This window comes from Myxocyprinus asiaticus, chromosome 15, assembly GCF_019703515.2.
Source record: "Myxocyprinus asiaticus isolate MX2 ecotype Aquarium Trade chromosome 15, UBuf_Myxa_2, whole genome shotgun sequence".
Lineage (NCBI taxonomy): Eukaryota > Metazoa > Chordata > Actinopteri > Cypriniformes > Catostomidae > Myxocyprinus > Myxocyprinus asiaticus.
The window spans coordinates 28,254,909-28,271,146 of record NC_059358.1 but is presented as its reverse complement, the minus strand read 5'-3'; the positions used below and the strand labels follow the sequence as shown (position 1 = coordinate 28,271,146).

Below are 16,238 nucleotides of genomic sequence, written 5' to 3'. Positions count from 1 at the left end.
GGAGTTCGGGTGAAAATAAGGTGCATTTCAAACTGTTCTCACACCAGTGCATACAGATAGTAGACTGGAGGTCAAGTCATTCACTAAATAGGGAGCAAGGGAACATCCTATAGCTTTCAAATGCAAGTGCATACACTCCAAACTTCTGGTCAAAAGTTCAGTTTCACGCTGCAGATGATGTTTGGACTATTGAACATGTTTGGCAGACAGGGGGCAATGGTAATCAGTTCATAGATTCAGAATTTATAATGCAACATTTTTCTTTTCACATGGTTGGCAGTGACGGACAATGCTGGCCATGACTTTGAATCAGAATTAATTATGCTAATTGGTAAAATGTTTTAGCACTGGCTATAACTTGTTTGTTTGACAGTGCAAAGAGAGAACATTGAGATTTTGAGAAAAGTCAAATACTTTTTATATCAGAGTTTATTATATGTGGTTTTCCCAATACACAAGTAAAGCAGCTTTACAGAAAATCAGCTATAATGTCTGTAATGTCTCAAAAACATAAACAACCAACACCCCCTGGAAACATAAACAATTTGATTTAAAAAAATCAGACTTTCTATAGCTTGGTATTATTTAAAATTTCACAACTTAGTCCCACTGTCCCCATATGAGGACATCTAGTAGTTCTTACCACAAACATGGGATTTGTGCCTCTAATGTTTTTTTGTTTTTTTTAAAGGACAAAGCGTACCATACTCTGGAAAAGTACCATGAGGTATCCTGAGGCCCTGTTTGTTTTTTTAACCCTCAGTGCATAGAACTTCAGTTGTCTACACTGCCGTGCAAAGGCAAAAGGCTGTAACTTCGTTTTTGGTCGAAAATGAGTTATTGATATTTTTGAGACTTTCAAGACCTCCTTTATCATGTGGATAATTATCTTGAGTCAATTCTGTTGTTTTTTCGAGAATATAATGGGTTGTCTTAACAGTAACTTCCAAAAGCCCAAGAGAAACCAAGGCAGAACTCCGTAACTCCAAATTACCGCTCTTTGACTTTGTTTTGGAATGCTCAAATTGAGTTAGGGTACTCTGCCTTTGTTTAGCCGTGCGTCAAAATGAAGTTACTGTGCCGGCATGGAGTTACTGTACTCTGCCTTTGTTTTTACATTAAAGTTTACCACGTTTAAATTACGGTGTAGCCTGTGTACTGTCGTACATCTGTCATTGAAGCAATCTGACACACACGATACCTGAATAAAAGTGTAGTAAACAAATATTGTTGAGTGTTTTTCTATAGCGTTTAAGGGAAAATGATGGTTGAGATGGCTTTGAAATGCCGACATAAAGGTCAAGGTAAGAAAGTGTGTAACACAAAAGATGCATTAGACAAACTACTTAGATAGATAGATCGCAATCTACTTCATTTAGCTAGCTAGCAGCCTATAGCATAAATAGGCTACTCAGCTATCCAATGAATAGGCTACCAAACAGCAAAGACTGGATAACTTGCCAGCAATAAGTAATCGTAAATATTCTCAAAGTTTTTTTTTTTTTTTCATAATGCAGATTATTCAGTCAGTGCCAGCCTATCAGTGACTGCTGTCAACATCAGTGTCAGTGAGTCTGGGGCTGCCCACTAGTTGCACGAGTGTGGACTCGAATGCCATGACAGCGTAGCATGTAGCATGATCACACATAAAATCAGTAGTATCAGTTCGCAATTAAATCTGTCCTACCTTTTCTGGTAACCCGATAAAATCCATGGCAATGAACGTCATCGCAGATGTTTAATCCACAACAATCCACAAGCATTCTGATTTCTGAGCATTATTCCTACTTGCTGGCGTTCACATCAATCCACAAGTCGATCTTTTAGGCTAGACTACTTTCATTCAATTGGATGTAAAAGCACTTAGGCTAACTTATGTCTTGTATCCTTTTATGTTAATGAACACAGCAATAAATAAATTGGTTTCAAAACGGTATCCAACCACATGTATAACTTTTTGTCTGGATGTCAGTTACGGTCAGATTCAGAAAAACAATTAATATAGTCACATACTCTATATTATAGCCTTTGAGATTGGCCAATCCAGTCCACCAGTCAGAGACCTGTGCACTGGAGCATGGTAGCTAAATTTAACCCTTGATTAACCAGCTGTGGCACTAACTTGTAGGCCTGTGGCTGTATTTATTATCTCTTATTCCAATCCATGCATTTTAAATTTGTACATGATTTGTTATATCTTTGCATTCCATTATTAATTAAATTATGTTTACTCATTAGAAATATGCTTATCTTGTATTTATTCATATAATTAAGTGTCACCTATCTGCAGTCAACCTGTTAGTTTTGCTGCACACCAATTGAAGATATTCTTTTCCGCTATGGAGGTATGTGTCATGTCTAATGTATTAAAAATGCCATCAGAATACAACCAAAGCACAGGATAGCAATAAGTACATGGCTATAAGTAATTGTAAATCATCAAAAATAAATGCCATGATCACTAGATTTTATACAGGTGTTACTATAATAATTTTGTAAATAGTGATCAGCAACAAAATATCGATAATGTGGAAGTTACTGCCTTTTGCCTTGGCATGAATTCTCACTTTTTGCAGACAATACAAAGGCAGAGTACAGTAACTTCAAAATAGGGGTCAGAAGAAAAGTTTGAGCTCAAGATTTTTTTATGTAGATATATTTCATTACTAAAACATCTAATTGCCAGATTTTCAGTGTCCTACCTATAATACATTTGGCTGGACAACTAAAAAACTTTAAAGTCATTTTTCTCAGTTCCACACTCTAGCGAGTTAAGGTCTTTTGCCTTTGTAGGGCAGTACAGTTCTCTAAGTCTTACTTTCAAGTTATTATATTTCTGCAGGACAGTATAAGCATCATAAAGCCAACATGAGTGTGTTAGTCTTTTTTAAGGTAGGTATGTGTGTAGGTATCTTGTCCTACCTACACACAGGCATCAAATGAAGAAATCTTGCAGCATTCTGTCTTGAATTGTTTTTTTGTTTTTTGTTTTGTTTGACTCACTAAAACACTTTGAATCTTTGTTATGGAGGAGCCTGAGGATCCATGGGATTAGTTTTCAAAGAAAATAAGACCCACATGCTCTTCAAATGATTGTATATTGTATGAAGTAAATTTCCCCAGATGTATCACTCAAGAGAAATGCAAGACGAAGCCAACATGATACTGTCAAAAGCCTGGAGGCTTCCAATGAAAAATACTGTATATTAATGTAAAATATTAAAACTAGAAACATATTTTTCAATGCTTAAGTCAAAGAAAATTATGATTATCTCCATTCTGATGTGTGCTGATGTGTGTAATCTTTTTAATGTTTAACATTTTTTCTCATATCCCAGCTTAATATGCAGAGTCAACTCTAAATATGCCATTTATAGACTGATTCCTCTGTGAAAGGGATTTGTCCATTGTGTGTAAAGAAAATACTGTTTCTCATACTTTGGCAAGCCTCACAACATCTCTGTTATGTAAGGCACTTGTCATCTCTTCATTTTTGCCCACTCTTAGTTAATGTTTTAAATGCAATGTTAACGCACTATAAATAGTCCCTTAAAGCAAGTGTTCACCCAAAAATGAAAATAATTTCAGCACCCTCTTGTTGTTTCAAACTTGCACACTGCTATTTTTACTGTGGAACAGATAAGGCAAAATGTAATATGAGAAAACTTAACAATGTACAAGTCTCTCTGTCTTTCTCTCGCTGTTCCAGCCTTCTAGTGGGGATTCGAGAGAGGGCTGGGTGAAGATCGACACAATCGCAGCAGACAAGAGTTTCAGCCGTGTGGAGCCCAGTCTACCTCACCAGTACAAATCTGAAAGCACACGGCGCATCAACGTCAAAACCCGCAGCTTTGCTCCTCTCACACGCAAAGGGTACGATGACCTTTTGCTTTTCCTCTGTCTCCCTAAAACGCTTCATGAATGGGGGTCACTGTGTGCAGATGAAATGAGCTTGCCACTGAATGTGGTTACCCAGGATCAGGCAATTCGACTGAGCAAATATCAGCCGCAGTGTTAATATTTGCCTTGATATGGCTTGAATATGAAAACATGGGATGTACACTTGGTCACTTAATGTGTTTTCAAAAAGACCAAATGGAAATGCTCTCCAAGATGCATTCGAGAAGGACAGCAATCAAATCACTCAAACCACCTCAGGAGAAGACGAAATGAAGTTCTAAACATAAGTTTGGGAGAGGCTTGTTCCTGCCAATCACATCCCAAGGATATATAAGTGGCTGCTTCCCTCGCACCGGTGACTATTCTTCCGGCATCCCTCCACCTCCCCATCTCAAACTTTATATTTCATAACACCTATACCAATTGTTTCAAAATATTTATATTTCTTGCTTTAGTAAGATAGTCCAGGGGGGATCTCAGAGCTCAAGCCTAGTCCTGTGCTTGAGCCCCTCCGTTCTGGAAAGCACGCCATATGTTTACCTTAATGCACTCCAGGACTATATGAACCAGTGAACTCATAAAACACGTGATTTGACTCGCCCAAGTGTAAATGCATCTGGTTGCTCAGGCCACATCCTGAACATAAACTTCACTCCTCACAAACGGAACTACGGGAGCCCAAAGATGACAAAGAGAATGCAGCACATAACACCTATTGCCTTTTGTTCCATAATCGTCAAGCAGTTTTAGCCATTATAGCTTTTTGGGTTTATTTCTTATGTGACACATTAAATGCAGCAAAATCTAACTGCCCAGCATTAGCATCATTTCATGAATTCTGTTATAAATGCATATAGTGTGGGACTAGTTGATCTGATTTATATCCATTTTGCTAATATGAATCATATATGTGGCCAAGTGTAAATAGAAAATGCATACCCCAAGATTGCAGATGCATAAAGTGACCTGGGGCCGTTCAGTCCGAACGCGTTCTTGTGCTAAAAAAGCTAGACGCAGTGTCACAAATAGAGCACAACGCAGGTGTCTCGAGATTAATTTTTAACAGTTCTTTTAAACTTGACAGAGCGTCTAAAAAAATGCATCATGAAAAAACAGCAAGACGTGCCGCAACTGTCAAAGGCTTTTGTCTAGCTTGTGCTTACATAGAAAAACATTTGAAAAACAGCACAGTCGGAAGCAAAAAACACGTTTTGTGTGAATGGCCCCTTTTGCTGGCTTTTCCATCTTTTCATATTTGTATCACTCTTTTTGTCTCTCTCCTGCTTTCCCTCTATTTCAGGTTTGTGTTAGCAATAGTAGACAGTGGAGCATGTGTATCGCTCATGGGTGTTTCAATATTTTATCGCCGCTGCCCAGCTACAAGTAGCTACCTGGCCATCTACCCAGCCACACCCTCAGGTGCGGAGCCAACTTCTCTGGTTCCAGTGACTGGGACTTGTGTACCTCATAGCCAATCACAGGGTGGAACAGCACCAAGAATGCATTGTAACACCGAAGGTGAATGGCTGGTTCCTGTTGGAGGATGTATGTGTGACGTGGGATATGAGCCCAACCATAATGGCTCAGCCTGTCTGGGTGAGTTAACAAAACTTCTATACATTACACTGATATAGGGAAAGTATTTCTCAACTGGATCCAGTTGTCTGTTCTCTACACTGGTGTACTGTTAAGGATTACCCGTGTGGATCCATTTTTAAGAGTACCCATTTAATCACCCACATAATGATTCTAATCAACACATGATCGCACCCATGCATAAACATAACCAAAAAACAGGCAGACCCCAAACTACGCAAATGTGAGCTAAACCACCAGCCTATAATTTAGTTGTCTGTGTGTGTCATTGTTGTGTCAGTTATCTCTGAATCAGTACTTTGCTGGCTTCCTGTCATTGTAATATGAGCAAATCTTGATGGACAGAAAATGACACACGGATGTATTCATGCATACAGTGAGGAGCCCATAAACACAGATCTAATTAAAGGCACAAAAGACACAATCAGCACTGTTTGTATGGGTTTACTTAGCTACCTTAGGGACGAAATTGTCCCCAGAAATTGGCTAAATAACAAAACCTTCATTTGTGGACATTGAGGATGTACTCATTTGGAAACATGATTAATAAATAAAATATATAATGTTTTTTTTATTTTATTTTTATTTTTTTCAAAATAGTAGCAAATTTTTTTATATAAAAATATAAATAAATATATACTTACTATAATACATATTTTAAATATTTAAAATATTTAAATAGTTAATTAAAAGTGGTGTAAATATTTAAAAGATGTTTTTGTGTTTCTGGGTCAAGTTTTTCCTACATTGTGGGGACCAGATATCGTCAGAAGCATTGTAAAATCTGACATTGTAGGGACCAGCTAACAGTCCCCCCAATGAAAACTAAATAATGTATTAATGAGAATATAAATATGCAGAAAAGTACGTCTGGGGGGGTTGGTTTTGGGATGGTAAAATCTTTAGCTCACTATAAAAACAACAGATGTCAATAGAAATTCCCCACAAGGATGGAAAAACAAAAAGCGTGTGTGCAAAAGGATTTTTTGTTTTATCTGTCTTTGTGTATCAGAATTGTTCTTTGTCACTTTGTCAGCATAATATGTATCTGTGGGTATGTGGGTGACACATCTCTTCTCTGTATTCTTTTTAATCTGTGTTCTGTGTAGATTGTTTGACAAAAAGAAATAGTGAAATAGAGCGAGAGAGAAAGAGCAATGTTTTTTATCTCTTAGAGGAAATAGCAGTCAAATTGAGACAAACTCATCTTCAGCATCAACAAGTTTTTCTTCTCTTTCCCAAAGCAATGGAGGGAATGAGGTCAAAGAAATGAAAAGACAAAGAGAGAGAGAGAGAGAGAGAGAGAGAGAGAGGGGGGGGGGTGCTACAGAAGTGGAGGAGAGCGGAAATGCACTACAGGGTTAAATTCTGGGGGCGATGCAAGTAAATCAGAAAAGAAGTTTTGGGATATCTTGAAGATGAAAGTAGAGTGGTGGAGGGGTGGAGAGTGAGTGGGGGATGTGACACATTTAGGTCACAGTGATGTAATGGCCATTCAGCTGAACAAGTGACAGAAACTACAAGAAACAGGAGAGGGGTAGGATCTAGTAGTGGACACAAGTTAAAGACTAGAGGACTGAGCAGGCAACAAATCCTGAAGAAGTCAAGAAAATGTTGGATGGACAGAAGGAGTCATGTTGACAGAGTGATAGAGAGGGTTTGCTTTTATTTGTGTACAATTATATCATGTATTATGTTTTGCATAAAGTGTTCTGTGCTTAAATTATGAGAGTCAGCATAGGTGTTTTATATTATATTTTGATTTTGATTTGGTGCAATATAAGCAGGAACATTCATTGGTTGACTGATTTCAACTATCCTTACATGCTTTGTCTCCTGTACTGCAAGCGCAGTAACTGAAATGAAAAAATTATGTGAATTCTGATTAAAGCTGATGTGGAGATTTTTTTATTTTTTATTTTTTTAAATACATTCTCCTATCCCAGCTTAATATGACTATAATACAAATAATAAAAAAATAATACAACTGCAAGTAAGCCATTAGGTTTATTTCCCCGAAAAGTGTAAACACTGTGGCTCTATCACAACAATCTCTTTGTGCATCCAAACCAGCTTGACATAACATTGACTAAAGTAGTTATGTGATTTTGAGCTAAGTGTTTTCCTACCAGTTAAGGAGGGATGGGTCGGTTGTGTTTGGGAAACCAGTTTGAAAATAATCATTAATTTTGCAATGAAGTGTAACAGTACCTGCCCACTTTTTCTGCCATCTGAGTTATTTTATCCCATGCATTTTTGCCATTGGGATTCCATAAAAACTTTCAAAAAAGGGTTCTAAGCCCTGAACCAAACCAACTAGTTCTGCTTTGAATTGCAACATTAGAAACTTTGATTTGAACCAAAAAAATAACTGAAAATTGGAGGGGGGGAAAATGAAGGTACAAGACATAATGTCTTTCATGAGGTAATGAACTACAATCCAAGGAAGCATTTTCAACAAATGATATAATAAAATTAAAATGATGAAAATAAAATACAACTATTGATTAAAGTATAATCAATATATTTAAAGTATATTGCAAAATATTCAGATGAATATATTCACTTATCTACAAATATATAAGTAGTTTAAGAGTGTAAGGAGACCGACTCGGTTGCATCATTCACAGTGCATCATGGAAGTGGGCGATTGCTGCTAAACTCTTTTCCACAGTTCGTCTGCCGTGATTAAAGCATTGAAGACTTTCTCTTCAGGATTATGGGTAGTATAGTTTTTCACTAGGAATTCAGTTATTAAACATGCTTTTTGAAAAATGGAGTTGAAATAACACGGACTGGTCACTTCAGCCGAAGCACATGCCATAGATTAACAACCTCAGCACTCAAGGTTCCTCTTTCTTTAAAGATTTATAAGTTCTTTTTAATAATCAGTTCCCCTATGAAAAAATAAATGAGATTTTTACTTCCAGAACCAGACTGTTGCGGTCTGTTCCTTTTGGTGTCTGCCAAATGAATAAATGTAAAAAAAATGTAATTGAATGTAAAGTAAATAAGTTATGAGAAGTGATCTCAATGGAATTGTATTTTTACCCATGATGCATCTTTGCTCTCTGGTTTGGCAACAGAGTTGACTGACTTTAATTGATTTTAGAATTGGCTAAATTCTGAAATGTGAAAAACTGAATTCATGTGTTAAAGAAATTTTTCTGGACAAATGTGCAGGTTAAGACAGCAGATTTTAGACTGTGAGCTACGAGCAAATTATGAGAATCAAAGCCCCCAAAGACCTGACTGCTCTTTTTCTTTGCCCTTAGTTGTCTTTCAAGATTATAGTGGCTAAAGCATGAATGAGCATATGAAACAATTACACCTGCACATCCACACATGAAAACTTTGCTATTATAATGTACAGTGAAAATGTAGAGTCTTTTCATCCACTTTTGCCTAATGCACAACTCAAATGTCACAGTTATTGAATCTTCTAAATTTAGGGTATAATTCACTTATATTGTTCAATATTATGGTGTTTATAAAGGCAGTATGACTCATTCCCACTCTTGACATAATGATATGATACTTGGTAGCAACCCTGAGGGAGGGGTGACATTGATTTGCTGTTAGGTTCATATAGTCTGTTTCTCTACATTGCCAAGACTATTCAGATACCATAAAGGCAGTGCAGTGACATTTTTAATTGCCATGTAAATCAGTACAGTATGATTCTCGGAAGTGGATGAAACCAAAATGGAGGCTAACTGGTGAACACTAGGCTGTTTATAGTGTGTAAAGAGCTACTTGATTGACTTGTTTTCATTATATTTTATCATTTTTAACATTATATTGGCACTGTTCCCATGACTGTTAAATATGTTCAGATACTGAGCGTTAGCTGAGCACATGGCTAATGGATATACTGTAAGTTTTTGGCACTTGTCAGTGAATAAAACATGCATATTGTCTATATTTGCTTATTATATCCATATGTTAGTTAATCAGAACCAGAATACTGCATCTTTTATTACAACACATTCTGCAAATCTTCAGCATTATCTTGCTATTGTCAGGTTCAATATCTTGTTTTATGAGGGAATTATATTTTTATTTTTTTTAAAGCCCTGCCAAAACAATTCCCATTTAGGACTGTTGAAGCCAATTTTTTGTGAGCAACAGAGAAATTAACTTGTTTAGAATCATGATTATATTGTTTTATAATAAATCACCTGGGATCAACAATCATCTACTACAGACGGGATGTCCGGGAACTTTCAGACTCCAGTTCAGCTAATGCAGAACAATCCAATCAGCAAAAAAAGAGCATTATGTAATGCCAGGAACCAGCAGAGCATTACTAGGACAGAATTCCAGATTAAATGGCATAATTATAGAGATTAATTATATAGAAATGTGTGTCCTGTGGTCATTTCAACATTATGGTCTGAGATGCACAGCCCAGAGAAAGACTGAATAAGTGCATGCCTTTTCATGTCCCTTTTTTGAAGATGCATTTGCATTACTGTGTTTGTTGTATGCGTGTGTTTGTGATTGTGTGAGAGTGAGTTCATGTGTTTGTGTTTGTTTTTGTGCATCTGTGGGCTTTAGTCAGAGCGCTGCAAGCCAAATAAAGAGAATGAGAGCAACTATGAGAGGAAGAGAGAAAGGGAGAGAGAGAGGGAAAGGAGAGAGAAAAATTGGGTCAGCGATCTAAATACCAAGTACGATGTCAGCGGCAAATTATACACTTCAGTGAGGTTTCTCGCTCTCTCTGCCCATTTGCTTTTACATTTTCCCTTCTGCATCTGCATCTTTTTCAATGTCTCTTTTTCCACGTGTCTGAATACAACACACTCCCTATTCTAATGTCCATTTTTTATCTCAGTTTAATTTTTTTAAATAATAAAATGCTTATCAAATATTTATTCTTATTTATATTTAATCTTTTTGTGATGAAAATTATAAAAAACTAATAAAATATAATTCGTTAAAGGTATATTTTCGTAATCTACATAGTAAGAAGGTCCTCTGTATAATTAACAGCATTATCTGGAAGAGATTTGTTTTTTATATAAGCAAAGTGGACAGTATAACTGATATATAACCCAATGAATCTATATTGAATCAAATTGAAATCGGAATTGAATCGAGAGCTTGTGAATCAGATTCGAATCGGGAAACCCGTATCAATACTGGAATTTTCTTTTAAAGGGATGGTTCACCCAAAAATGAAAATTCTCTTATCATTTGCTCACCCTTATGCCATCCCAAATGTGTATGACTTTCTTTCTTCTGCAGAACACAAACAAATATTTTTAGAAGAATATCTCAGCTCTGCAGGTCCATACAATGCAAGTGAATGGTGATCAGACCTTTGTAGTTCCAAAAATCACATAACATAAAAGTAATCTATAAGACTCCAGTGTTTAAATCCATATCTTCAGGAGCAATATAATAGGTGTGGATGAAAACAGAACAATATTTGAGTCCTTTTTAACTCTAAATCTCCACTTTCACTTTCAGATGTGAAAGTGAAACTAAACAGGCATCACATGTGACCTTCAGATGTAAAAGTGAAAGTGGAGATTCAAACTGTTTCTCACCCACACCTGTTATATTGCTTCTGAAGTTATCAGTTTAACCACTGGAGTCTTATGGATTACTTTTATGTTTCCTTTATGTGATTTTTGGAGCTACAAAGGTCTGATCACCATTCACTTGCATTGTATAGATCTACAGAGCTGAAATATTTTTCTAAAAATCTTCATTTGTGTTCTGCAGAAGAAAGAAAGTCATATATATATATATATATATAGGATGGCATGAGGTTGAGTAAATGATGACAACATTTTCACTTTTGGGTGAACTATCCCGTTACCATCATTTGGATGTAAATGTGATTCCCCTCTGCGTGTTAATTATATTTCATGATGATCAAGTTTGTAATAATGGTCAATATATAGATCACTCAACAGATCACACAAAATAACTTTTTTATAATTTGTGGCCATTATTTAAGGAAAGTGAACAGTGGCACTTTTAAATGTGGTATTTCAGCACTAAACACCTGCAATGTAGTTGATAAAAGCATAATTGTCTTGAGTATTTAAATTAAGTCATTGGCATTCCTTTCCACACAAACACTTTCATTCACAAAAACTGTTATTTGCCCGGCGCAATTAACATTGCACTATTACCACCTGAGGATAGCAAGCTAAAAAATTAATTTTATTAAAAAGAGATCTTTGTGTACTTTTTCTACTGATCATGGCAGCAGTAATTAGCCAAATAATGATCAAATGATGGAGAAGAGCATTATAACCTGGCATATATCCAGATGTGCGATGTAGTTAAGAGCATGCTTTTACTGTGGGTGCAATTCATTCTTAGTTCATTTCTTCCTCAATGTGGAGAAATCACTTTATCTTCTGTATAGAGCCCCAGAACCTTTCATGCAGCTGAAACGTTGTCAATGTGAAAGCACAATGCGAGCCTGCTGTTGCAAATTTGCTGCTTATGTGTGCAGCATGAAACAGGACTTATTCTCATTTAAACTATTTTCTTAAGAAATCTGGGCCAGTTAATAACAACCCTTAAATGTGTGAAATTATTTTTGAGAAAACTAGATACTTAGTGGCCAAAAAGTGGCCACTAGAGACAAAAACAAGACTGTGGTTGGCTGAAAAATGAGTGAATGGGGAGTGTGAATAGGAGGGAGAAATGTTGAAAGGTGTAGGAGACATCTGATGAGTGTGGAAGTTTTGTAGCTAAAGTGTGTCTTTTGTCACAGCTATAGGAGAACACATTGGATAATATATTCCATCTACATGAAAGATGGATGGATGACACTCTCCTCTTTTTCTCTCACTGTGCCCATCTTCCTTTCATTCTCACTTCTCATGGTAGTGTTTAACAGTGAATATAAAATGTGACAGATATTGAGAACATAAAAATCCTTTTAGCTTGCTGAAAACTGAATTATCTTAAATATCTCTCTATCCCACTGTTCTTCCTGTCTCTCGCTGTCTCTCTCTCACCCCCCCCCCCCCCCCCCGCCCCGTTGTTCCTGTCTCTCTTTGTCTCTCTCTGTCCATCTGTCTGTTCATTAAAGTTATGCTGAAAATGTGTTATACTTGTATGACCTGTCTATTCACATGAGGGCAGAGGACTTGTGAGGAGTTCAAGGCTGAAAGCAATGAAACAGCAACTCTGAACTCTGAATCAAACGTAATTATGTTCAAGTTTTTCAAGTGCCACAGGCTTTTCATGGCAAAGCATCTCAGTGCACATTTATACTGTCTCTACTGTCATAATGTTAGCTCTTCTGTGACTCGATGACATAGTTTGATGTACTCAGATATTTTAAAGTGGATTGTACAAACATATTGATTTGCATGTTTACCACCTCTGTATATACAGTAATATTTTGTTTGTTGTGGCTTGTTCTACGGCCACACAATTGAAAGGGTAGAGAATCAATAGAGCTCTCCGATTGTTCATTGCTGAGCTTCAAGCTGGGTCACAATCGATCTCTAATAAAAGATTGGTGTGTTTCATAGCTGCTGAACATATAATTTCAACCAACCTCTACAGTCCAATGAAGCAACCAATAAAGCGATGTTCCTTGGGCAAAACATTGGGGTCTGGTGGCTGTTAAATGGACTCAAATTAACAGCCAATCAAATTAGTCTTTTTGAAAAGGGATGGCCAATGGTTCAGGCAGTTTCATGTCCATTATTCATGCTAGTGCCGTCTTTGATTTTTAATGGGAATGACAACGAGGCTGTGAGGGATAGACTTACCATCTCTTCAATGGCACGAATGGTATAAAGCTGTATAAAGCTCCTAGATCACATCTGATTTTCCATAACTCATGTTGTCTGGAGTTCTTTGTATACTGAATGTTTTTGGACAGATATTTTATTAATGTTTTATCTGCGGAACGATCCAAAAACACTTTAAACTGCAGTACAGCCCACTGAAGAGACTGTACGTCTATCCCTCACAGCCTCGTTTTCATTCCTATTAAAAATCAAAGATGGCACTAGCATGCATAAGGTCTATTGCAATGCAATGTTTCCTGTAGCACATTTAAAATGTAGAAGCCCTTTGTAACAATCTGACTCAGTGATTTCCTTCTAACAATGTTTTCACTCTTTGAATTCCAAGTAATTCTAGATACGATCTAATTAGTTTGTTTGGAGGATGATTCAGTGCTGCATCTATTTTCCAGTTACCATATAAGCTGAAAAAGGAACATTTATAAAACAAGACCTTGACAGAGCAATACAACATACATTTTCAATTTGCACTCACTAATTGTATGTTTGGAACAAATTGTTTTTCCAATCCTTTTCGCAACAGTTTACGGTTAATTTGCCACTCACTGCATCCAATTGGATAATTATACACCCCTTCTGTGCTTTTCATCTGATAAGCATCCAGTTCTGGTGTAATTGACACAATTCCAAACTAGAAATCTGACACTTTCTAAACAGCTTGAGTACATCTTGTGCCATAATTGTTCTCTCTTTTCAACAGCATGCCAGATTGGGTTCTATAAAGCAGTTGCAGGCTCAATTTCATGCACAGAGTGCCCGGCTAACAGCAGAACCAGCTCAGACGGCTCGAAACTTTGCGAATGTCGGAGTGGATTCTACCGAGCACAAACTGATGCCAACACCACTGCCTGCACAAGTACGAGACCAAACAGCTAAATGCAAGGATACATGGCTAATTATTTATTAGAAGACAATGCATAAACAGTTTTCATAAATATTAACCAAATTCTACCAAAGTTTAAATTCTTTCATCACTTTAGTCAGTAGAGGTTTACTCTGTGTTATATGTATCAGACGGCCTGTGAACAGACTGTAGGAGCTCTTTGAAAGTGCCGTCTGAGACTGAGGGTAATCATTAGAAGATTGCGGAGATGGTGAGTACTAATGATGTCTGTGAATAATCTCATGTTGTCTTTCCCAGGCCCTCCGTCAGCACCGGTGTCTCTATCCTGGGAGTATGAGAGTTCAGAGGGTGGGGTGTCGCTACGTTGGAGACCTCCCAAGGACATGGGGGGTCGGAGTGAAGTGTGGTATGGGGTGGTGTGTCGAATCTGCCCTTCTGCCACTAACACCCCACCCAGCATGTGCTCCTGGTGTGGAGAGACAGTCACTTTTTCCCCTGCTCAAAATGGCTTAAAACAGACAAAGGTCACCCTCAAAAACCTGCTCACTAGAGTCACCTACCTCATACAGGTACTAAGCCATGCCTACATGCACTTAGTTCATTTAGATACTGAGACTACAATTCCGAGAAGCACCTGTCTTATACTGGGATTACAATACACAAAAGCATGATTCCATTTTTGAAATGTTTACCGCATTGTCTTCCACCATCAGAGACCAAGATGGTCTCATGATAAGTCACTATAATAGTATAAGAAGGCGAAAGCATAAGAAATGGTACAAGACTTTTACTCCCATAAAAACAATTAACAAACCAACACACAATGTTATGACGATTTTTCCTGTTTAACCTCTTACCCAAACCCTAACCATCATTTTAATAGAAAAATAACTTTTGTGTACTAGGAAAGTAAGAAAACATTAGGCTTAAAATGAGATGAGGGAAGCATATTTCAGGTTATTGACATACATCAGTCATATGCATTGCATAAATAAAAACGGAATGAGAACCAAATTTGTTCACAGATGTTTTCTTTAAAAAATTAAAGTGTTGGATAGGAGGCTAGCTAAAATTTGGTGCCTGTATTGGATCAGTTTGAAATATTTTTCTTGATTGGTTAGTCTCTTTGTGCTTAAAAGTCATACATTTTTGCACAAGCCAAGTTGTCTGAAATCTTACAATTTCGCCATTTTGTACAAATTATTATGAGTTGTCATGAGACTGTTGCACAGACTCAAAAGTTGGGTCAGACAAGATCAGACAAGAGCATAATATAGGGAAGACTGGGGCTGGTTGTCACAAGGGCTTATCTGGTTTTGAGTCAAGTCCAATTGCAAAATTATTATTATTATAATTTTTTTTAATAAATTACACCAAGTTTAAAACTGTCTTAAATTAGAAACATTTCTATTAATTCTGAACCTCCAAACTAAAATTCCAATTTCATTATATATTTTATTTTTTCATAATGAATTTGAATTATAATAATAGCTCATGGGTAAACGGGTGAATGCAATACAACAACACTGCATACATTAAGGCAAGGTTAAACTATACAGTGAAGGTAGATTGTAACTGAAAGATTGACTTTTGTTTTTAGTAAAAGCATGTTTTTCATAAAAAGGTTTGGGCATGGGAAAACTGTTGTCATGCACGTTTTAAATGCTGTAATTTATTCATTACAATATCTATTGGCCAAAGCATTTGTTTGATATTTTATATGTCATCTTTTACATTTTTGGTGTCTCATGGATTGTTTTGTGATGCAAAGTTATAGCAAATTTTGCTGAAAAGTAATTCAATAGTTTCTAATACCCCATTCAGTGTGACAACATAATTTTAGCATATTGTCACAAATGTTAGTTAAAAAACTTTTTTGTTACCAATACTTTAAGGTATGTGCCAAGGTACAGAAATGGACTATTCCTTAAGAAATATTCACTGGAATAAAAAATTGAAACAACTAGCCCCTTTTCCCCTTATACTTCCACAGATTGCCCAAGATGGCCATCATTACTAACCCTCATATGCACCTTATGTAATTATCATTGGTCCTTATATTACTGCACCTCCTGTGCATGGAATATGAGAATATGAGTGCTGCT

The 16,238-nt window shown here is 36.7% G+C and overlaps 1 protein-coding gene across 4 annotated transcripts in view; it reads left to right on the top strand.

The window, feature by feature from the left end:
- Window positions 1-16,238, top strand: part of LOC127453426 (ephrin type-B receptor 5-like) — a 71,551-nt gene that overhangs the window by 37,125 nt on the left and 18,188 nt on the right. For all 4 annotated transcript variants that reach the window (XM_051719744.1, XM_051719745.1, XM_051719742.1 and 1 more), the window contains 4 exons: window positions 3,710-3,873; window positions 5,201-5,496; window positions 13,990-14,145; window positions 14,431-14,702. In XM_051719744.1, coding sequence (XP_051575704.1) covers window positions 3,710-3,873; window positions 5,201-5,496; window positions 13,990-14,145; window positions 14,431-14,702 — 888 coding nt within the window. The remainder of the gene's footprint in view (window positions 1-3,709; window positions 3,874-5,200; window positions 5,497-13,989; window positions 14,146-14,430; window positions 14,703-16,238) is intronic.